Below are 25,444 nucleotides of genomic sequence, written 5' to 3'. Positions count from 1 at the left end.
TATATATATATATATATATATATATATATATATATATATATATATATATATATATATATATATATATATATATATATATATATATATATATATATATACACATATATATATATATATAAAACATTGGAATATGAAATAGGGTTTGCGTGCGAGTTGGTTGTTAGGTTGTTTTTTTTTACATTTATTTTGCTCCATTGACTTCTATGGGGGGAACACGTGAACGTGCATGTGATAGTATAAGTTCAATTTTCTTTTAACACAATAATACAAGCGCAACCCGATGAGCAGAAGAAGCTTACTTCTAGCGCAGTTAAACCTCGAGCTGGAGCATTAAAATATGCTACACTTGTCATCTAGCCATAAGTAAATCATTGCTTGAACTATGTATTCAAAGCAAAGGTTAGTCTGAAAATAATTTGTACTTTTAACAATTTTATTAGTTGTTTAAATATTGAAAAACAAGGGGGGCGGAGCTAGCCATCATGGAGGAAAGACACATTTTTATAGAGCTCCTGGAGATATATACTAATACTGGTCATTTTTCTACTAAATTCTACTGCTAGTACAATATAAATTGTGTCTTAGAAACAGGTATGCTGAGTACATCTATCACAACTTCAAATGCTAGTTTCTAAGCCTGGAAATTCCATTTAAGTTCAATACATCGTAGCTGAGTAGCCATTATAGCTGGCTCATACAAATCTTTAGCGCTACACATCTAAGTACTCTAAGAAGATTAAATATGGAGCATATACTTTCTACTGAGTCACAAATATTGAAAGATCTGATATGCAGACGCTGGGCTATACTTGAAAAACATTTCCTAACGGCAATTCAGAAAGCATTCAAGGAGGGACAACAGGGAGATGATTCAGCAGCGCCGGAAAGTATTTTAACTGCGCAACAGACAAGGCTGATGAATACGATGCCACTTATTGAACCCGCTTCCCTACCTAATCCTGGATCTATAATAAAGCTTCACAGTCCTGAGAAGGGTCTCTTATCCCTACCTACACGCAAACCCCGAAATGGTGGAGGTGAACTTTTGATACCACATACGGTAGTCACCAAGGATCTCGAAAAGGACTCAGTACACATGGTAGTCTATACCGGCATTAGTTCGGAGGAATCTAGAAAACTTCCAGTTGTCAGGTTAGTGTTGACACCTACAAGAGAGACTGTATTAGACCCTGACTACCTCCACTACCGGCAGAATATAGTTCAGAGGTACAGGACGAGAAGTGATATTCTGATCGAAGCTACTGAGAGACATTTTTATGCGGAGCCTTCACAACTTTCATCAGTGACCTCAAAGAGACAGTATAAATGTGGCATTGGATAATGGCTTGCTTAAATATGTCAATATTTGCTAGTTTGATTTCCTGATTTTGCGCAGGTCCTACCTTTTATGATGGCTTATTTGCTTGATAGTCCTGCTCACATAATTCTGCATTTAATAATTACCGCGTTAATGTTTATATATATATATTTGATGTAGGTTTGCTCATTGTCTACCTGAACTAAGATGTGTTTCATATTAATCTAGAGACTTTATTTTTTACAGGCCTACACAGTTTTAACCCTCTATACCAGAAGTGCAGTCAAATTACGATGACAAAATGCTAATTGTAATCCACTTTGCTTATTTCTACCCAACGGAAAGTTTAGTTCAACCCAGAGATAAGATTTATCTCTAGATTGTTTCTTCTAATAAGTGACATTTAAAATATATAGAGCTATACAGTTCTTTCCTTTGATACCAGATTTTTAATATATGAGAGACATGCTTCTATCTATACACCCTAGGAACTTTTAGGCTACAATTATGGGAAAAATACTATAGCTTTTAGATTGATATATAATAATGCTTGAGACACTATTTAAGTTTCATGGGGCTAGATTGGAGACATTGCAAATATCTTTTTCATGTTTGGCTGGGTTACCTGCGGCCGGGGTGATCTAGCTATTATTCCATTGTTGTCGACTGACTTAGTTATATTTTGGGGTATCTTAGATACATAGTGCCTTACTGTCTCCTAGCCCACCAGTATCTAGATAAATCATAGCATTTTAGTGTTCTCAGGTATATAGTTCCAGCATTATTGCTATATTTTACCCAGTCTGAATAGCCTTATTGTTTATTTGGCCCTTCCATATAAGAGTGCTCAAATACTAAACATGGTATACTGAACAAAGCGATCTCAGGTGTTATGCTATTATAACCACAGGTATACATATAAGTTATAGTTAGTTAAATTTTAAAAGAAACATAGAACAGTATGAAACCTTAGTGGATATTTTCACCACTCACTCTTAGTTGAGATGAGGCTTGACTTTAATTCCATGAGCATTGTGAGTACTGTCCTCACTAATCACGAGTGACTAATATGATATAAGAGGGTAGACTCATGAACCACCTAATATTTGACTCTTTATATATTATGTTTTACTCCATGGTATATATTATTTTGTAAACCTAATCTTCCCCCCCCCCCAATACCGTCGGCTTACTTGGTAAGCATGGGAAAATATATCCCTTAGAAACCCCCTCTTGATATTTATATAAGGTTGTTATATAAATTGTTGGTCGTGTTTATAATTTCATAAGATATTATGATTGTTATATAATGTTATTTATGCTATAAATTTGAAAAAAAGGAAAAAAAAAAGAGGTACATCAGTTGGGACCCATGAGTGGTCTTTCTTTGTCTCAGTTTACCAGCTATAACGACATATTATGCATACAGTTTCGGGGTCCAAGAGTGACCTCATATAACATGGAGTTGGGTTACAGTTTGTATGGCAATTATTTTCATATATAAAGATTGTAAAAGCCATAAATTAATGTATTATATACATATATCTATTTTGTTATATGTCAGATGGCAATTATGTAACCATTTATTGCTGCATTGTTTCATATGTAATGACGTCTATTATTTGTAAACCTTGAACTGAACCTCAATAAAAATCTTATTTAAAAAAAAAAAAAAAATATTGAAAAACAATAAGGATAAAGTTAATGTCCATAAAGCAGTGGGTACCGCCATAATGTAACCTAGGTTACCTTTTTTGATGAGGCCAATTAGGAATGGTTATAAACTGCTCACTATAGTGTACAACCAATGACTGTGTGGGATATAGCTGTGTCTGCTCTTCCATGTTTAACATGAATTGGAAAGCGCACAATATTAATAATTAAATTACAGGAAAGGAGAACAAAATAAATAATGAAAGTATATGGCAAAGCTATTTTACAACATGTAATTAAACAATTTATATTAATATCTTGAGGTGTTTAATGTCCCTTTAATAAATTTAGCCCTTAATATAACTTTGCCTTCCCTAATAAAGCTGGACCGCAGAGGCTTGCATAGCCTGAGATTATTCTTTCTTATATAACTGAAGAATACCTCAAAGCTTGTTCATATCACTGGGTTTGGATTCTTCCACTGCATTTTCCTAGGGTGCTTCAGTTTGGGCCAAAGTTATTTTTGAAATCCTTAAACCTGTTGTTTGTTAAAATATCCATGGAAAGAATCTGATCCCCAGAAAAGTGTACAAATGTCCAGTTTTATAATAGTAAAAAAACATAAATTATGCTTACAAGATAATTTCCTTTCTTTCTGTATGAGGAGAGTCCACGGCTGCATTCATTACTTGTGAGAATACAGAACCTGGCCACCAGGAGGAGGCAAAGACACCCCAGCCAAAGGCTTAAATACCCCCCCCACTTCCCTCATATCCCAGTCATTCTGCCAAGGGAACAAGGAACAGTAGGAGAAATATCAGGGTATAAAAAGGTGCCAGAAGAAAAACGAAAATTTAGGCCCACCCAACGAAGAAAATATAGGCCGGAGCCGTGGACTCTCCTCATACAGAAGGGAAGGAAATTATCTGGTAAGTATAATTTATGTTTTCCTTCTTAATATGAGGAGAGTCCACGGCTTACTTGTGGGAAACAAATACCTAAGCTCTAGATGACACTGAACGAAGACAGGAGGAAAAAGAGAGGCGGACCCTTATTCTGAGGGCACCACAGCCTGCAAAACCTTTCTCCCAAAAGCTGCTTCAGCCGAAGCAAAAACGTCAAATTTGTAAAATTTTGAAAAGGTATGTAAGGAGGACCAGGTAGCTGCCCTACAAATCTGCTCCATAGAGGCCTCATTCTTAAAGGCCCAGGATGAAGCCACAGCTCTAGTTGAATGAGCCGTAATCCTTTGAGGAGGCTTATGTCCCGCTGTCTCATATGCCAAGCGAATAATACTCCTCAACCAAAAAGATAAGGAAGTGGAAGAGGCCTTCTGCCCTCTACACTTCCCAGAATAGACAACAAACAAGGAAGAAGTCTGTCTAAAATCCTTCATATCTTAAAGATAGAACTTCAAAGCTCAAACCACATCCAAATTACAAAGTAACTGTTCCTTCGGTGTAGCAGGATTAGGACATAATCTCTTGATTGATGTTACGATCAGAAACAACCTTAGGAAGGAAACCCAACCCAGTACGAAGAACAGCCTTATCAGCATGAAAAACTAGGTAAGGAGGCTCACATTGGAAGGCCGCCATCTCAGAAACTCTGTGTGCCGAAGCAATAGCCAGTAGAAAAAGAACCTTCCAAGATAGTGATTTAATGTCAATCGAATGCATAGGCTCAAACGGAGCCCTCTGCAAAACCTTAAGAACTAGATTTAAACTCCAAGGAGGAGCGGTAGGTCTAAACACAGGCCTGATTCTAGACAGAACCTGAACAAAAGTTTGCACATCAGGAAGCTCAGCAAGCCTCTTGTGAAATAAAGATACAGCCAAAATCTGTCCCTTTAGGGAACTCGCAGAAAGGCCCTTCTCCATACCATCCTGGAGAAAAGAAAAAATCCTGGAAACCTTGACCTTATGTCAGGGGAATCCACGCTCTTCACACCAGAATAAGTAGGTCCTCCACACCTAATGATAGATGCGATGAGTGACCGGCTTTCGAGCTTGAATGAGAGTATCAATCACTCTTTCAGAAAAGCCTCTCTTGGCTAGGACTAGGCATTCAATCTCCACGCAGTCAGCCTCAGAGAATCTAGATTTTGATGAACAAAAGGACCCTGTTCCAGCAGATCCCTGCGACAAAGTAACCTCCATGGAGGAGATGAGGACATTCCCACCAGGTTCCCAAACTACATCCTTCACGGCCACGATGGAGCAATTAGTATTGGCGAAGCTTGCTCCTGCTTGATGCCGGTGACTACCCGAGGAAGAAGTGGTAACGGTGGAAAAATGTAAACTAGACTGAACCTCCAAGGCACTGCTAATGCATCTATCAGCCCTGCCTGAGTATCCCTGGACTGCAACCGTATCTGGGTAGCTTGGAATTGAGTTGGGAAATCCATGAGATTTATCTCCGGCGTCCCCCATCTGTTGCAAATCTCCACAAATACCTCGGTATGGAGAGACCATTCCCCCGGATGATAGGATTGTCTGCTGAGAAAATCCGCTTCCCAGTTGTCCACACCCGGAATGTGGATCGCTGACAGCGAGCAGTTGTGGGCCTCTGCCCATTCCAGAATTCAAAATACTTCACTCATTGTTAGGAAACTAAAATAATGATCGGGAGAAGAGATTACTCTCGAGTCTACAGACCCTGTGCCTTACTGGCACCCAAACAGCTCCCCATCCTGAGAGACTTGCGTCCGTAGTCACAATCTCCCAGGATGGTCTCAAGAAGGATGTCCCTTGGGACAGGTGATCTGGATAGAGCCACCAAGAGAGCGATTCTCTTGACTGGTTGTCCAGAGAAATCTTTTGTGACAGATCCGAGTGGTCGCCATTCCGCTGACTCAGCATGCACAGTTGAAGAGGCCTGAGATGGAACCTGGCGAATGGAATGATGTCTATGCTGGACACATGAGTCCAATTACCTCCATACACCGGGCCACAGAGGGCCTTAAAGGGACAGTATACACTCATTTTCATATAACTGCATGTAATAGACACTACTATAAAGAACAAGATGCCCAGATACTGATATAAAAATACATGATAAAACGGTTTAAAGACTTACTTAGAAACTCTCAGTTTAGCTATGTTGAAAAGTTAGCTGGAAAGCCCATTGCAAGTGGGAAATAAGACACTCCCCCTCCCTTTTCTTTTGCATATGAAAAGACCATTTACAAAAACAGGAGCAAGCTGGAGAAGGTAGCTGACGGTATTTACATAAAACTTTGGGGATTGGTTAGGAGTCTGAAAATCAGATCAATGTTATTTAAAAATAAGCAAAACTATACATTTATTTAAAAACAAAAACTTTATGGGCTATATAAATAGATCATCTACAAAACATATATGCAAAGAAAAAATAAGTGTATAATGTCCCTTTAAGGAGGTCTGTAGGGCAAGACAATTGGAAGTTAGCTTGTAACGTCTCTGGTCTGTAAGAAATATCCTCATGGATATGGAGTCTATTACCGTACCCAGGAATTCCACCCTGGTACTGGGAACTCTTTTCTAAGTTTATCTTCCATCCATGAGATAGAAGAAGAAATAGAAGAGCTTTTGAATGATCCTCTGCCGACCGACAGGATGGAGCCTGAACCAGGATGTTGTCTAATATGGCGCTACTGCTATCCCTCTGTAACCTTTGTAATGACTCTTGGGGCAGTAGCTAGACCAAATGGAAGTGCAACAAACTGGAAGTGCTGGTCCAGGAACGCGAATCTCAGGAACTTGAAGTGTTCCTTGTGAATTGGAACATGAAGGTAAGCATCCTTTAAGTCTATCATAGTCATGAACTGTCCTTCCTGAACTAAGGGCAGAATGGACCTTATCGTCTCAATCTTGAACGATGGGACCGGCAGGAACTTGTTTAAGCACTTTAGGTCCACAATCGGTGAAAAGTTCCCTCCTTCTTTGGGACCACAAAAAGGTTTGAGCAGTATCCCAGACCTCTTTCTGCTAGAGGTACCGGTACAATTACTTCCAGGGAGGAGAGATCCATCACGCACCCTAGAAAGGCCTCCCATTTTTCTGGCCTTGAAGACAGGTTTGACAAAAGGAATCTGTCTTGGGGTGGATGAGATCTGAAACCTATCCTGTACCCCTGTGCGAAGACCTCCAGGACCCAAGGGACTTGCACGTCCCCCAGCCAAGTCTCCAGAAATAGAGATAGTCTGCCCCCGACACAGTCCAAAGATGGGTTGGGGGCTGCCCCATAATGCCGACTTTGACTTGGCAGGCTTCTTATTCTGCTTGGATTTATTCCAAGACTGAGTCGGTCTCCAAGTTCCCTTGGGCTGAACAGGCTTCGCGGAGGGCTGCTGCCGTTGGGGTTTATCAGCACAAAAGGGACAGAAATTAGGACCTTGTCCCTTAGGCTTGTTCTTCTTATCCTGCGGTAAAAAGGCACCCTTGCCTCCAGTGACTGTGGATTTGATTGTGTCCAGGTCTGGACCATAAAGAAACTTCCCCTTAAATGGCAGGGAAAGAAGTCTAAATTTTTAAGTCATGTCCGCAAACCAAGGCTTAAGCCAGAGTGCCCTATGTGCTAGTACTGAAAAACCTGACGCCTTGGCATTCAGGCGAATAATCTGCATATTTGTCACAAATCACAAATAAAAAAAATAACCACTCTCAAGGTCTTAATTCTCTCCTGGATCATGTCAAGGGGACCTTCCACCTCAATTAACTGAGATACAGAGTCGCACCAATAGGTGGCGGCTCCAGCCACTGCAGCAACCGCCACTGCCGGTTGAAATTAATAAACATCTTTCTCAACAGAGTTTCTAGCTTCTTATCCATGGGCTCTTTGAACGAGGAACTATCCTTAAGCGGGATAGTAGTGCGTTTAGCAAGCATGGAGATAGCGCTATCCACCTTAGGGACGGAAACCCACAACTCTAATTGAGAGTGCGGAACTGGGAATCATTTCTTAAAGGAAGAAGGGGAAAAGTCGAACAAAGACTTTCCTATTCATCCTTAATAATATTTGCCATCTTTACAGGAACCGGGAAAGTCTGTGGTACAACCCTGTCCTCGTAGACCTTATCTGGTTTAGGAATACAAGGTTCCTCAGGTATTTTTGGTTCTGGAACCTCTAAAGTAGCCAAAACTTCCTTTAACTGAAAGTGTAAGTGTTCAATCCTAAATCTAAAGTCTGGTTCCTCCGCAGCTGGAGGCTTAGAGGCAGCAGATTCCGACCAAGAAAGAGCATCCTCTGTAGTATCAGATGTGTCCTAATCATTGGATAGTCTTGTATCGGATAAATCCAATAAGTTAGTAGATGACCCCTGGGAAGGATATCAATATTTGACATTTCGCTTGCGCTTAGCTGGGCAAGGTAAAGCACTGAAGGCCGCAGACACTGCCGTTTGTAGCTGTTCAGTAAAGTCTGGCGAAAAGAGAGCCCCTCCAGAAGGAGGATTAGCAGTGCAATGGGAAGCAGCATGTGTAATAGGAGATGACATCAGGGAACGCACCTCACGGGACAGAGACTCCTCAGAGGTGGACGGCTCAGTGGTACTAAACATATTTGTTTTCTTAGATAAAATTACTTTATCAAGGCATGTGGAACATAACTGAGCAGGCGGATATACTGTAGCCTCCTCACAATATAGACAGGTATTAGATTTAGGTAAAGAGGGAGTATCCTCCAAAGCGTCAGAGACCTCCATAACATGTGCTTGTAAGATGGACTATAGAAAAAGATAAATGGCACCTTTATACCCCCAATGGCTGGGGCATTTACCACCTCCTATGACCCAGGCCCCACAGAGAAACTGCTTTGTCTCCGGTAAACCGCATGGTCAGGAAAAGAGGAAATCAGTGTGACCACACCCGGTCACGTGGTGCGCCATGCAGGACCGCCCCTGCTACTGGAAAAAGCACACCAAACCTAACAGGCTGCGCAGCTAACCAAAAACAAAAGTAAAAACCTGTATGTTCCAACATCTGCCTGAGCCTCATCTCACACATGTCACAGCATAAAACATAATAAAGTAAATTATGCAATAAATCCCCCCTGTTCAATAATCCCCTTCCGGAGATATTAACCCTTGCTTCCATACAGATAAAAGGAGTCACACTGTGACCCTATCTTCTTGCATTATCATATTTGTATAAAAATGAAAAGATCTTACCAGAATCTCTGGCAGGCACACAGCCTCTCAAGTTTGGCAGTCTTGTAGCATCACTCCTGACATGGACTTGAGTGAAAGAAGCAGGCAGTGAAACTCGTCAACACTGATTGCTTAGGAGCTGTTAATAAGAGTCTGGATGGGTTCGCAGAAAGACTCTCCCTGCATCTCCAGACCCTAACATTCATCAATGCTTTCACTGAGAGGCTGACAAGACTTCTTAAAACTCCAGTCCCATTCCGAAAGGTACTACCCCCCATAAGGAACTACTTTGTATCTTCTGACACTTCTCTGCTAAATTCCTGTGAAGAAAAAAAAAGAATGACTGGTATATGAGGGAAGTGGAGGAGATATTTAAGCCTTTGGCTGGGGTGTCTTTGCCTCCTCCTGGTGGCCAGGTTCTGTATTCCCACAAGTAATTAATAAAGCCGTGGACTCTCCTCATATTAACAAGTTAATGTATTCACTAGTGTAGAGATATCTGATATTATTAGAGGCTTGAGAGTGCACTGCTGTAGAAATACATAGCGCAGGTGGTGCACATGCTACTGGCTCAAATATTCATAGAGGTAGATGAGGTATTAAAACTGAGGATTATAAAAACAGAATTTATCCTTACCTGATAAATTACTTTCTCCAACAGTGTGTCCGGTCCACGGCGTCATCCTTACTTGTGGGAATATCTCTTCCCCAACAGGAAATGGCAAAGAGTCCCAGCAAAGCTGGCCATATAGTCCCTCCTAGGCTCCGCCCACCCCAGTCATTCGACCGACGGACAGGAGGAAAAATATAGGAGAAACCATATGGTACCGTGGTGACTGTAGTTAGAGAAAATAATTCATCAGACCTGATTAAAAAACCAGGGCGGGCCGTGGACCGGACACACCGTTGGAGAAAGTAATTTATCAGGTAAGCATAAATTCTGTTTTCTTCAACATTGGTGTGTCCGGTCCACGGCGTCATCCTTACTTGTGGGAACCAATACAAAAGCTTTAGGACATGGATGAAGGGAGGGAGCAAATCAGGTTACCTAAACGGAAGGCACCACGGCTTGCAAAACCTTTCTCCCAAAAATTGCCTCCGAAGAAGCAAAAGTATCAAATTTGTAAAATTTGGCAAAAGTGTGCAGTGAAGACCAAGTCGCTGCCTTACATATCTGATCAACAGAAGCCTCGTTCTTGAAGGCCCATATGGAAGCCACAGCCCTAGTGGAGTGAGCTGTGATTCTTTCAGGAGGCTGCCGTCCGGCAGTCTCATAAGCCAATCGGATGATGCTTTTAAGCCAAAAGGAAAGAGAGGTAGAAGTCGCTTTTTGACCTCTCCTTTTACCAGAATAGACGACAAACAGAGAAGATGTTTGTCGGAAATCTTTTGTAGCTTCTAAATAGAATTTTAGAGCACGGACTACGTCCAAATTGTGTAACAAATGTTCCTTCTTTGAAACTGGATTCGGACACAAAGAAGGTACAACTATCTCCTGGTTAATATTTTTGTTAGAAACAACCTTTGGAAGAAAACCAGGCTTAGTACGCAAAACCACCTTATCTGCATGGAACACCAGATAGGGTGGAGAACACTGCAGAGCAGAAAACTCAGAAACTCTTCTAGCAGAAGAAATAGCACACCAATTTTCAGAGCTTTAACCCTTAAAATAACGAAACCGGAGCCGGTTACAGAATTAACCCCTATACAGTCCCAGCTAGAGCCTTTGCTGTGACTTTACCAAGCCCAGAGGGGAATACGATACCAAATGATGCCTTCTAGGAACTTTTCCAACTACTTTCAGGTCCTCACACATGCATCTGCATGTCTTGCACTCAAAAAAAACTGTGCAGTAATGGCGCGAAAATGAGGCTCAGCCTACAACTGGGAAGGCCCTTCCTGACTGGAAAAGGTGTCCAACATAGTGCCTGACGTTAAAAAACGTTCCCCAAGTTTATAAGTGTGAATTATCAGCATAAACATGTATAAAATGTCCAAATAAAGCAATCGATTTAGCCCATAAAAGTGTCTACCAGTTTTATAGCCCATATTAAGCCCTTTATTCTGTTTGAGACTAAGAAAATGGCTTACCGGTCCCCATGAGGGGAAATGACAGCCTTCCAGCATTACACAGTCTTGTTAGAAATATGGCTAGTCATACCTTAAGCAGAAAAGTCTGCTAACTGTTTCCCCCAACTGAAGTTACTTCATTTCAACAGTCCTATGTGGAAACAGCAATCGATTTTAGTTACTGTCTGCTAAAATCATCTTCCTCTCACAAACAGAAATCTTCATCTTTTTCTGTTTCAGAGTAAATAGTACATACCAGCACTATTTTAAAATAACAAACTCTTGATAGTAGAATAAAAAAAAACTACAACTAAACACCACATACTCTTAACCAGTCACCCCAGAGAATGACTGGGGTGGGCGGAGCCTAGGAGGGACTATATGGCCAGCTTTGCTGGGACTCTTTGCCATTTCCTGTTGGGGAAGAGATATTCCCACAAGTAAGGATGACGCCGTGGACCGGACACACCAATGTTGGAGAAATATATAATAGACCACCCACATTTAAGGGACATAAAACACTTTGAGATGGTAATATAAAATGATAAATTGTATTTATTAAAAAAAAGTATAATTTCATTATATATTTTGTACCCTTTTCCTGTAATTCCATTCTGAAATTGAGAGCTTTTAAGTTCCTGTTAGAAGTGGAAGTGCAGAACAGTGTTATGTTCCACACAGCTATTGGCTGCACACTCTAGTGACCTATTTATAACTTTCCCTGATTGGCTACAGCAGAGAAGGTAACCTAAGTTACAACATGGCAGCTCCCTTTGTTTTATAGACACTAAAACTTTACTCATATTTTGTCAATGTTTAAACACCTAATGAAACTAAAAATAAATCTACGTTATTCTCAGACTAATCTTTTCTTTGAATGCATCATTCTAGCTAGCATTTGTTTAATGTTCCCATTATTAAAAGCTATTCACTTTCTTTGCCAATATGTAATATGCATTAAAAAACTACTTCAAGTTCACTTTAACATCAAATTTTTTACAATAAAAGAATCCAAAAGGTCTATTACATTTTTTTTTATTATTTTAAATACGGAAGCCATAATACCATACTGAAAAAGTAATGAGCATTGCAAGCAGAAGAGAAAGAAAATGCAATCTGTAAGAGGTCACAGTAACCACTGCTTCATAAATAAATGCAGAATCTGTAACAGGAAAAATGCCTTTCAGTAAATCAGCACAGCCGAGTAAGTCCATACATAATGTATAAAACATACAGCACACATGTATTCACAGGCATACATACATAGGTTAACCCAGGCCGCAGACATTCTCTGATCTCCAGAGAATACTCCTAAGTGCAGATTTGCTGCAGTGCTTACAGAATCTGCATCAATCAATTACTACATTAAAAGCAAAGTACATTAAAGTAATACATAACTTTGCATTCATGTAAAAAAAATATTTCAAATGGCCCCTATATTAAAGCATATGTACAATGTATTAAGGCAGAAAAAGCACAAAAGTACAGCAAAACAGCTGACTATGCAGTTAATGCAAAATAATGTATATATTTACATATGCCAATGTTCTGAAGCCACATATTGTTACAATTGTTCATTAAAATTTATTTTACTAGGGAAGCTAATTATTAATAGATAAAAATGAGTCAGCAAAGTGATGTGCTCCAGAATGTCACGCATGATTATATGAACCTTTATGCATAATTTTAAAAGACCATTTTGGAAACACTGTCAACTACTGCTTTAGATGACACCTGCAAAAATGTGTGTCAGTGGAAGAGCCAGCCAAAAAAAACTAGTTTAGAAGATGATGAAGAAATTCTGTAGCTGTGTCCCTTTAATAAAAATATTTTTTTCTATATTTGTTTATTTTAATTTCATAAAGATTATAATGTAACCAGTTAAAGGGACATGAACCCAAAATTTTCTTTTATGATTTAGATGGAGAATTCAGTTTTAAACAACAACTTTTGTTATCTAAATGGCTTCATTCTTTAGATATCCTCTATTGAATAAATAGCAATGCACATTGGTGAGGCAATCACACAAGGCATCTATGTGCAGCAACCAATCAGCAGCTACTGAGCTTATTTAGATATACATTTCAACAAAGGATATCAAGAGAATGAAGCAAATTAGATAACAGATGTCTTTTTTTTTTAATTACATGTTCTTTCTAAATCATGAAAGAAAAAAAATGTGGGTTCCATGTCATTTAATAAGGCCAATAATTACCCTGGAAAAGGTTGAAAAGGTATTTTTGTGGCATATAATGGAAATACAAAATGAAAACATAAATTTTGTACAAGCCCTTTTTAAGCATGATAGCAACGTTCCCTTTAAGACACCCAAGGTAAATGCCCAGGGTCAAAGAATCTAGATATTGTACCTGCTCTCCAGTGGCACATTACTGCCAAGGACCCAGCTGTCCTGCAGCTGGACGGACTCGGGCGTGGTTTGCAGCTCGGCGGGCAGTGCAGCCGGCGGCGCCGGACTTTGGTTCCTCCTATGTGTCAGGGAGTTACGATTCAGAGATGTGATGGACGGCTGATGTGCTGCTGGATGTTGCTTGTGTGGGGGTGGCAACGGCTGCAAAGTGGACTGGCCTTGGTTGTTTGGAGATGGCTCTGTGTAAAAATGAAAGAAAAACATTTTAACACAATTAAACTAAATGTTTAACATTAATAAATTAAATCTGCTTATTTTTATAGGGGCATAAAAAAAACAATAACTGTAACCGAAAGTGATTTCACCAAGATTTGCTTCAGAAAAGGAGGCAGTGTGACTGGAGAAAGGATGTTAGAAAGAAGACAAAAGGAAAAACGTGAAGAAACATGAAAGGGAACAAAATGAAGCTGAAAAAGAACAAGGGGGGGGCAAAGAGGGGTGAGAAATAATGAGGGGAGAAGGAAAGAAAGTAGGAGAATATCACAGGTAGAGAAAAAGAATGAAGAAATGAAATATGGGAAGGAGAGAAGGAATGATGGAGGAACAAAAGTTAGGACAGAAAAAACAGAATTTATGTTTACCTGATAAATTACTTTCTCCAACGGTGTGTCCGGTCCACGGCGTCATCCTTACTTGTGGGATATTCTCTTCCCCAACAGGAAATGGCAAAGAGCCCAGCAAAGCTGGTCACATGATCCCTCCTAGGCTTCGCCTACCCCAGTCATTCGACCGACGTAAAGGAGGAATATTTGCATAGGAGAAACCATATGATACCGTGGTGACTGTAGTTAAAGAAAATAAATTATCAGACCTGATTAAAAAACCAGGGCGGGCCGTGGACCGGACACACCGTTGGAGAAAGTAATTTATCAGGTAAACATAAATTCTGTTTTCTCCAACATAGGTGTGTCCGGTCCACGGCGTCATCCTTACTTGTGGGAACCAATACCAAAGCTTTAGGACACGGATGAAGGGAGGGAGCAAATCAGGTCACCTAAATGGAAGGCACCACGGCTTGCAAAACCTTTCTCCCAAAAATAGCCTCAGAAGAAGCAAAAGTATCAAACTTGTAAAATTTGGTAAAAGTGTGCAGTGAAGACCAAGTCGCTGCCCTACATATCTGATCAACAGAAGCCTCGTTCTTGAAGGCCCATGTGGAAGCCACAGCCCTAGTGGAATGAGCTGTGATTCTTTCAGGAGGCTGCCGTCCGGCAGTCTCATAAGCCAATCTGATGATGCTTTTAATCCAAAAAGAGAGAGAGGTAGAAGTTGCTTTTTGACCTCTCCTTTTACCAGAATAAACAACAAACAAGGAAGATGTTTGTCTAAAATCCTTTGTAGCATCTAAATAGAATTTTAGAGCGCGAACAATATCCAAATTGTGCAACAAACGTTCCTTCTTTGAAACTGGATTCGGACACAAAGAAGGCACGACTATCTCCTGGTTAATGTTTTTGTTAGAAACAACTTTCGGAAGAAAACCAGGTTTAGTACGTAAAACCACCTTATCTGCATGGAACACCAGATAAGGAGGAGAACACTGCAGAGCAGATAATTCTGAAACTCTTCTAGCAGAAGAAATTGCAACCAAAAACAAAACTTTCCAAGATAATAACTTAATATCAACGGAATGTAAGGGTTCAAACGGAACCCCCTGAAGAACTGAAAGAACTAAGTTGAGACTCCAAGGAGGAGTCAAAGGTTTGTAAACAGGCTTGATTCTAACCAGAGCCTGAACAAAGGCTTGAACATCTGGCACCGCTGCCAGCTTTTTGTGAAGTAACACCGACAAGGCAGAAATCTGTCCCTTCAAGGAACTTGCAGATAATCCTTTCTCCAATCCTTCTTGAAGAAAGGATAGAATCTTAGGAATTTTTACCTTGTCCCAAGGGAATCCTTTAGATTCACACCAACAGATATATTTTTTCCATACTTTGTGGTAAATTTTTCTAGTTACAGGCTTTCTGGCCTGAACAAGAGTATCAATAACAGAATCTGAGAACCCTCGTTTTGATAAGATCAAGCGTTCAATCTCCAAGCAGTCAGTTGGAGTGAGACCAGATTCGGATGTTCGAACGGACCTTGAACAAGAAGGTCTCGTCTCAAAGGTAGCTTCCATGGTGGAGCCGATGACATATTCACCAGATCTGCATACCAAGTCCTGCGTGGCCACGCAGGAGCTATCAAGATCACCGATGCCCTCTCCTGATTGATCCTGGCTACCAGCCTGGGGATGAGAGGAAACGGTGGGAATACATAAGCTAGTTTGAAGGTCCAAGGTGCTACTAGTGCATCTACTAGAGCCGCCTTGGGATCCCTGGATCTGGACCCGTAGCAAGGAACCTTGAAGTTCTGACGAGAGGCCATCAGATCCATGTCTGGAATGCCCCACAGTTGAGTAATTTGGGCAAAGATTTCCGGATGGAGTTCCCACTCCCCCGGATGTAATGTCTGACGACTCAGAAAATCCGCTTCCCAATTTTCCACTCCTGGGATGTGGATTGCAGACAGGTGGCAGGAGTGAGTCTCCGCCCATTGAATGATTTTGGTCACTTCTTCCATCGCCAGGGAACTCCTTGTTCCCCCCTGATGGTTGATGTACGCAACAGTCGTCATGTTGTCTGATTGAAACCGTATGAACTTGGCCTTTGCTAGCTGAGGCCAAGCCTTGAGAGCATTGAGTATCGCCCTCAGTTCCAGAATATTTATCGGTAGAAGAGATTCTTCCCGAGACCAAAGACCCTGAGCTTTCAGGGGTCCCCAGACCGCGCCCCAGCCCATCAGACTGGCGTCGGTCGTGACAATGACCCACTCTGGTCTGCGGAAGTTCATCCCTTGTGACAGGTTGTCCAGGGACAGCCACCAACGGAGTGAATCTCTGGTCCTCTGATTTACTTGTATCGTCGGAGACAAGTCTGTATAGTCCCCATTCCAGTGACTGAGCATGCACAGTTGTAATGGTCTTAGATGAATGCGCGCAAAAGGAACTATGTCCATTGCCGCTACCATCAAACCTATTACTTCCATGCACTGCGCTATGGAAGGAAGAGGAACGGAATGAAGTATTTGACAAGAGTTCAGAAGTTTTGTTTTTCTGGCCTCTGTCAGAAAAATCCTCATTTCTAAGGAGTCTATTATTGTTCCCAAGAAGGGAACCCTTGTTGACGGAGATAGAGAACTCTTTTCTACGTTCACTTTCCATCCGTGAGATCTGAGAAAGGCTAGGACTATGTCCGTGTGAGCCTTTGCTTGAGGAAGGGACGACGCTTGAATCAGAATGTCGTCCAAGTAAGGTACTACTGCAATGCCCCTTGGTCTTAGCACCGCTAGAAGGGACCCTAGTACCTTTGTGAAAATCCTTGGAGCAGTGGCTAATCCGAAAGGAAGTGCCACGAACTGGTAATGCTTGTCCAGGAATGCGAACCTTAGGAACCGATGATGTTCCTTGTGGATAGGAATATGTAGGTACGCATCCTTTAAATCCACCGTGGTCATGAATTGACCTTCCTGGATGGAAGGAAGAATTGTTCGAATGGTTTCCATTTTGAACGATGGAACCTTGAGAAACTTGTTTAGGATCTTGAGATCTAAGATTGGTCTGAACGTTCCCTCTTTTTTGGGAACTACGAACAGATTGGAGTAGAACCCCATCCCTTGTTCTCCTGATGGAACAGGATGAATCACTCCCATTTTTAACAGGTCTTCTACACAATGTAAGAATGCCTGTCTCTTTATGTGGTCTGAAGACAATTGAGACCTGTGGAACCTCCCCCTTGGGGGAAGCCCCTTGAATTCCAGAAGATAACCTTGGGAGACTATTTCTAGTGCCCAAGGATCCAGAACATCTCTTGCCCAAGCCTGAGCGAAGAGAGAGAGTCTGCCCCCCACCAGATCCGGTCCCGGATCGGGGGCCAACATTTCATGCTGTCTTGGTAGCAGTGGCAGGCTTCTTGGCCTGCTTTCCCTTGTTCCAGCCTTGCATTGGTCTCCAGGCTGGCTTGGCTTGAGAAGTATTACCCTCTTGCTTAGAGGACGTAGCACTTGGGGCTGGTCCGTTTCTACGAAAGGGACGAAAATAAGGTTTATTTTTTGCCTTGAAAGACCTATCCTGAGGAAGGGCGTGGCCCTTACCCCCAGTGATATCCGAGATAATCTCTTTCAAGTCAGGGCCAAACAGCGTTTTCCCCTTGAAAGGAATGTTAAGCAATTTGTTCTTGGAAGACGCATCCGCTGACCAAGATTTCAACCAAAGCGCTCTGCGCGCCACAATAGCAAACCCAGAATTCTTCGCCGCTAACCTAGCCAATTGCAAAGTGGCATCTAGGGTGAAAGAATTAGCCAATTTGAGAGCACGGATTCTGTCCATAATCTCCTCATAAGGAGGAGAATCACTAGTGATCGCCTTCTCTAGCTCATCGAACCAGAAACACGCGGCTGTAGTGACAGGGACAATGCATGAAATTGGTTGTAGAAGGTAACCTTGCTGAACAAACATCTTTTTAAGCAAACCTTCTAATTTTTTATCCATAGGATCTTTGAAAGCACAACTATCTTCTATGGGTATAGTGGTGCGTTTGTTTAAAGTAGAAACCGCCCCCTCGACCTTGGGGACTGTCTGCCATAAGTCCTTTCTGGGGTCGACCATAGGAAACAATTTTTTAAATATGGGGGGAGGGACGAAAGGTATACCGGGCCTTTCCCATTCTTTATTTACAATGTCTGCCACCCGCTTGGGTATAGGAAAAGCTTCTGGGGGCCCCGGGACCTCTAGGAACTTGTCCATTTTACATAATTTCTCTGGAATGACCAAATTCTCACAATCATCCAGAGTAGATAACACCTCCTTAAGCAGAGCGCGGAGATGTTCCAATTTAAATTTAAATGTAATCACATCAGGTTCAGCTTGTTGAGAAATTTTCCCTGAATCTGAAATTTCTCCCTCAGACAAAACCTCCCTGGCCCCCTCAGACTGGTGTAGGGGCACTTCAGAACCAATATCGTCAGCGTCCTCATGCTCTTCAGTATTTTCTAAAACAGAGCAGTCGCGCTTACGCTGATAAGTGGGCATTTTGGCTAAAATGTTTTTGATAGAATTATCCATTACAGCCGTTAATTGTTGCATAGTAAGGAGTATTGGCGCACTAGATGTACTAGGGGCCTCCTGAGTGGGCAAGACTGGTGTAGACGAAGGAGGAGATGATGCAGTACCATGCTTACTCCCCTCACTTGAGGAATCATCTTGGGCATCATTTTCTCTAAATTTTGTGTCACATAAATCACATCTATTTAAATGAGAAGGAACCTTGGCTTCCCCACATTCAGAACACAGTCTATCTGGTAGATCAGACATGTTAAACAGGCATAAACTTGATAACAAAGTACAAAAAACGTTTTAAAATAAAACCGTTACTGTCACTTTAAATTTTAAACTGAACACACTTTATTACTGCAATTGCGAAAAAGTATGAAGGAATTGTTCAAAATTCACCAAAATTTCACCACAGTGTCTTAAAGCCTTAAAAGTATTGCACACCAAATTTGGAAGCTTTAACCCTTAAAATAAGCCGTTTTTATCTTTAACCCCTTTACAGTCCCTGGTATCTGCTTTGCTGAGACCCAACCAAGCCCAAAGGGGAATACGATACCAAATGACGCCTTCAGAAAGTCTTTTCTATGTATCAGAGCTCCTCACACATGCGACTGCATGTCATGCTTCTCAAAAACAAGTGCGCAATACCGGCGCGAAAATGAGGCTCTGCCTATGATTAGGGAAAGCCCCTAGAGAATAAGGTGTCTAAAACAGTGCCTGCCGATATTATTTTACAAAATACCCAGATTAAAATGATTCCTCAAGGCTAAATATGTGAATATATGAATCGATTTAGCCCAGAAAATGTCTACAGTCTTAAAAAGCCCTTGTGAAGCCCTTATTTACTGTCTAAATAAAAATGGCTTACCGGATCCCATAGGGAAAATGACAGCTTCCAGCATTACATCGTCTTGTTAGAATGTGTCATACCTCAAGCAGCAAAAGTCTGTTCACTGTTCCCCCAACTGAAGTTAATTCCTCTCAACAGTCCTGTGTGGAACAGCCATCGATTTTAGTAACGGTTGCTAAAATCATTTTCCTCTTACAAACAGAAATCTTCATCTCTTTTCTGTTTCAGAGTAAATAGTACATACCAGCACTATTTTAAAATAACAAACTCTTGATTGAATAATAAAAACTACAGTTAAACACTAAAAAACTCTAAGCCATCTCCGTGGAGATGTTGCCTGTACAACGGCAAAGAGAATGACTGGGGTAGGCGGAGCCTAGGAGGGATCATGTGACCAGCTTTGCTGGGCTCTTTGCCATTTCCTGTTGGGGAAGAGAATATCCCACAAGTAAGGATGACGCCGTGGACCGGACACACCTATGTTGGAGAAAATGTGGGAGAGAACAAGGGAAGGAACCAGGGAAGGATGGAATGAGGAAAGAAAGAACAAAATTAAAGAGTGAAGGAAGATAAAGTAAAAAAGCTGAAGGATGGAATGAAGAAGAAAGGTAACCTGGGTAGAGTCTCTTCTGTAAACTATTGTAGATTAGTACAGAGCTTGACAAACCTACAGTATACTAAATGTATGTAACAGTCACACACAAAAGTCTGAGGAAGTACAATACAAACGGAAAATGATCCAAAAACATTACAGAAGTTATGACTCCTTTGTTCCTGGAATTTCTCAAGTCATGGTCTATTTAGTTATGCTAAATATCAACAAACATCAACTTAAAGGGACAGTCTAGTCAAATCTAAAATTTCATGATTCAGAAAGAGCATGCAGTTTTAAACAACTTTCCAATTTACTTTTAGCATCAAATTTGCTTTGTTCTCTTGGTATTCTTTTTTGAAAGCTAAACCTATGTAGACTCATATGCTAATTTCTAAGCCCTTGAAGGTCGCCTCTTATCTCAGGGCATTTTACAGCTAGAGGGTGTTAGTTCATGTGTGCCATAAAGATAACATTGTGCTCATGCACGTGGAGTTACCTAGGAGTCAGCACTGGTTGGCTAAAATGCAAGTCTGTCAAAAAAAACTCAAATAAAAGTGCAGTTTGCAGAAGCTTAGATACAAGGTAATCACAGAGGTAAAAAGTACATTCATGTAACAGTGTTGGTTATGCAAAACTGGGGTATGGGTAATAAAGGGAAGGGATTATCTATCTTTTTAAACTATACAAATTCTGGAGTAAACTGTCCCTTTAATAGGACAGTAAGGTTAAAATTAAATGTTTGTGATTTAGATAATAGAATGAACTTTCCAATGTTCTTATATTATCAAATTTGCTTCAATCTATGTTAATCTTTTGTTGAAGAGCATACCTAGGTAGGATCAGTATCAGCAATGCACTGCTGGGAGTTACCTGGTGATTGGTGGCTGTACATTTATGCCTTGTATAATTGGCTCACCTGATATGTTGAGCTAGCTCCCAATAGTGCATTGCTGCTCCTGAGTTTACTCTTTAACAAAGGATACCAAGAGAATAAAACACATGTTAGTTAATTTGACTTTACGATCCCTTTAATCTAGGACCTCACCTGGAGGGTTCTTATATCTCTTTGTGTAGCAGGGTAGAATTTTTGTCTGTTAAAGCTGCCGTTATGGTCAGAACCAAGGCACAATATAAAAATGTTAGAAAGTCAGCACTTCATGCGCCCCCATGGGTGCAAATCAACTCTAGTATGAACAGACAGAAGAGTTTCTTTGGCAGAAACAAAGTTTTTAACCAAATTATTTTAATCCTTTCCAGATAGCAGACAACTTCATTCTAATTATAAAAACACACCAGTTTATTAGCTTAAATGAATCCACCCCGCATGTAATCTTTAGAATAATGTTAACAGTGTTGTCTTTAAGCTGCAATATTTTATAACACACCACTAGCCTAACAGCAGTAGAATATGTTAGTGTAATCAAATAGTGCAGGCCTGTCCTATTATCAGCTAATAGATAAATAAGTATTCTGTAACAGAAGGTTACTCTGTGAAACAGATGTTGCAATATAGATATTTAACAGTCTGAATCACACCTGATTATAACGTCAGAAGACTCATATACTTAATAACCGTTACATCCATTACTAAACATGCATATCCTGTACAAATATTTTTCAGAGCAAAGGTGGAAATCCTAATCACATACAGAGACAAGATTATATATATATATATATATATATATATATATATATATATATATATATATATATATATATATATATACACACACACACACACACACACACACTGGAAAGTCTCTTAAAGGGACAGTCTACCATAGAATTGTTATTGTTTTAAAATATAGATAATCCCTTTATTAGCCATTCCCCAGTTTTGCATAACCAACACAATTATATTAATATACTTTTTACCTCTGTGATTACCTTGTATCTAGGAACCTTCTTCCAGCCCCCTGATCACATGACTGTGACTGTTAATTATCTATTGTCTTAAATTTATCATTGTTTTGTGCTAAATCTTAAATAACCCCCTGTGCCTGAACACAGTGTTATCTATATGGCCCACGTGTACTTTCTGCCTCTTTGTGTTGAAAAGAGATTTAAAAAGCATGTGATAAGAGGCAGCCCTCAAAGACTTAGAAATTAGCATATCAGCCTACCTATGTTTAGTTTAAACTAAGAATACTAAGAGAAAAAAGCAAATTTGGTGATAAAAGTAAATGGGAAAGTTGATTAAAATTAAAAGTCCTGTTAGCGCGGAAAGACTTGGGGAACATTACTAGCGCTTTTGACACATTTGTGTGGAATTCGAAGAAACGCAGAATTAGCAGACTGAAACTAGCACTACCTTTTGACAAAGGGGGACTGAAACTCCCGAATGTAGAGTGGTATAATTGGGCGACGTTAGCAAAACTGGTCTTTGAGTGGTTAGCACGTACATCAGTTTTTAATGATCTTGAAAGATCGCTAGCACATCCGCTTCACTTAGCGTTCCTGCCACATGCTCCCTTACATACACTTCCTGATCAGATCAGAGATAATATCCTATTTAAAGACCCACTCAGAGCTTGGAAAAAGTTATGCAAACACTGGAAACTCTCTCCTGAAATCACTAAACACCTTCCACTACAGGGCAAACCCACCTTTCTTCCGGGTATGACCACTAGAACCCTTGCCATATGGAGAGAAAGGGGACTAACTGCAGTCTCACAACTAATTGACCCGCTCACGACTAGGATACTCTCACTAACCCACTTACGAGACAGATATGACCTCCCAAGACACAGTACATTTGCATACCTTCAGGCTACTCATTACATGCAGAAGTTGCTCTCTGAGGGACTTTATGACAAAATCAATACCCCGATTGACACTATCTGCTCATTGACTAAACAAGGGCTACATTCTATCTCATACATTTACGGTTCAATCTTGGAGGGAAAAACCGCAGAGACCCTGCAGCACTTAAGTGCCAAATGGAAACAAAATACTGATACTGATGTCACTACAGACATGATCACTGACAGTTTTAACCTAGTAGCGAAAAGCACACTAGCAACCTCACATAGGGAGATGCACCTCAGATTTATACACTTGAGTTACATAACTCCCCACCTGCGAGCCAAATGGATCCCAGAGGCGCTGGACATTTGTCTTAAATGCTCCTCACCTAGACCAGATGTAAAACACCTATTTTGGAGCTGCCCGAAAATAGCCCAATACTGGGGTAAAATCCAGTTTTGGCTGTCAAAGATCTGTGGAACCCCTATAGTTCTTACAGCTCAAGACACCTTTTTTCTTAGGGGACACACAAGAAGTACCGCACATGACCGCCTACTAAACATCACCATACTGCTAGCTAGAAAATTGATTCTACGGCAATGGGCCGTGAGCAAACCACCACACATCTCCCAACTTATTAGCTCCCTACACGCACAGGTGCTGATCGAGCAGGCTGATGTTAAAGGAGACCTAGAAGCACGAATCAAAGCCTTCTGTACAAAATGGCAACCTTATTTACTGTCCTTGCCAGCCAATAGGTACACCCAGTTACTAGCACCCTTTACTAATAGCACATATATCATGACAGAAAGACTAAAAGGAAACTGGCCTGTGAGAAACCCGAATAATGACTGAATCATGTTTCACAGAGGGCGGACCGGGTGCCTCCTCCTCTCCACATACCCATCATACTTATCAGGTTTGAAAGAATACCAGGTATATCAGATGAACCTAGTTACCTTGTTCTGAAAAGAAATACATGTTTGCATGACCCTTCTTGTAATGTCCAGGTGAGAGAGTGATATGATCTCTCATCCCCATATTTTCCTCCAATGCCTCCCCCCCCTTTCTTTCTTTCTTTCTTCACTAATCCCCCCCCTCCCCCTATCTCTTCTTCTTCTTCTCTCTTCCTTTCCCCAGTCCCCCCTCCCTCCCCCCCCCCCACAGTTTTTTCAATAAAAAAAAAAAAAAAAAGAGTGCCCACATGGGTGTTCCCACTCCAGGGACACAACGGAACTATATGCACCCTATGATGTCAATACTATGTAAAATGTGAATATCTCTGTATGTGATTTACCTGTTGTGGCGCACCCGTTGGGGGTTTTCTCAATAAATAAAGATATTTAATAAAATTAAAAGTCCTATCTGAATAATGAAAGTTTAATTTATACTAGACTGTCCCTTTAAAACTGCATGGTCTATCTGAATCATGAAAGCTTAATTTTAACAAACATAAATAAACCTCCATTTTACATTATAAAGTCCTCCCACTGAACAAAAGAACGCTCTTGGACCTATACACCTTCATATAGCTTAAAAAACATAATTTATGCTTACCTGATAAATTCCTTTCTTCTGTAGTGTGATCAGTCCACGGGTCATCATTACTTCTGGGATATTAACTGCTCCCCTACAGGAAGTGCAAGAGGATTCACCCAGCAGAGCTGCTATATAGCTGCTCCCCTCTACGTCACCTCCAGTCATTCGACCAAGGACTAACGAGAAAGGAGAAGCCAAGGGTGTAGTGGTGACTGGAGTATAATTTAAAAAATATTTACCTGCCTTAAAAAAACAGGGCGGGCCGTGGACTGATCACACTACAGAAGAAAGGAATTTATCAGGTAAGCATAAATTATGTTTTCTTCTGTTAAGTGTGATCAGTCCACGGGTCATCATTACTTCTGGGATACCAATACCAAAGCAAAAGTACACGGATGACGGGAGGGATAGGCAGGCTCTTTATACAGAAGGAACCACTGCCTGAAGAACCTTTCTCCCAAAAATAGCCTCCGAAGAAGCAAAAGTGTCAAATTTGGAAAATTTGGAAAAAGTATGAAGCGAAGACCAAGTTGCAGCCTTGCAAATCTGTTCAACAGAGGCCTCATTCTTAAAGGCCCAAGTGGAAGCCACAGCTCTAGTGGAATGAGCTGTAATTCTTTCAGGAGGCTGCTGTCCAGCAGTCTCATAAGCTAAACGAATTATGCTACGAAGCCAAAAAGAGAGAGAGGTAGCAGAAGCTTTTTGACCTCTCCTCTGACCAGAGTAAACAACAAACAGGGAAGACGTTTGTCGAAAATCTTTAGTTGCCTGTAAATAAAATTTAAGGGCACGAACTACATCCAGATTGTGCAAAAGACGTTCCTTCCTCGAAGAAGGATTTGGGCACAAGGATGGAACAACAATCTCCTGATTGATATTCCTGTTAGTGACTACCTTAGGTAAGAACCCAGGTTTAGTACGCAGAACTACCTTATCCGAGTGAAAAATCAAATAAGGAGAATCACAATGTAAGGCTGATAACTCAGAGACTCTTCGAGCCGAGGAAATAGCCATTAAAAATAGAACTTTC

General features: G+C 40.8%; 1 protein-coding gene across 2 annotated transcripts in view; it reads right to left on the bottom strand.

Moving 5' to 3' along the window:
- The window catches only part of TENM3 (teneurin transmembrane protein 3), a 756,540-nt gene that overhangs the window by 524,601 nt on the left and 206,495 nt on the right, over positions 1-25,444 (bottom strand). For both annotated transcript variants that reach the window (XM_053703859.1, XM_053703860.1), the window contains one exon: positions 13,538-13,775. In XM_053703859.1, coding sequence (XP_053559834.1) covers positions 13,538-13,775 — 238 coding nt within the window. The remainder of the gene's footprint in view (positions 1-13,537; positions 13,776-25,444) is intronic.

This window comes from Bombina bombina, chromosome 2 (assembly GCF_027579735.1).
Source record: "Bombina bombina isolate aBomBom1 chromosome 2, aBomBom1.pri, whole genome shotgun sequence".
NCBI classification, from domain to species: Eukaryota; Metazoa; Chordata; class Amphibia; order Anura; family Bombinatoridae; genus Bombina; species Bombina bombina.
This window is presented reverse-complemented; position numbering and strand designations above follow the sequence as displayed.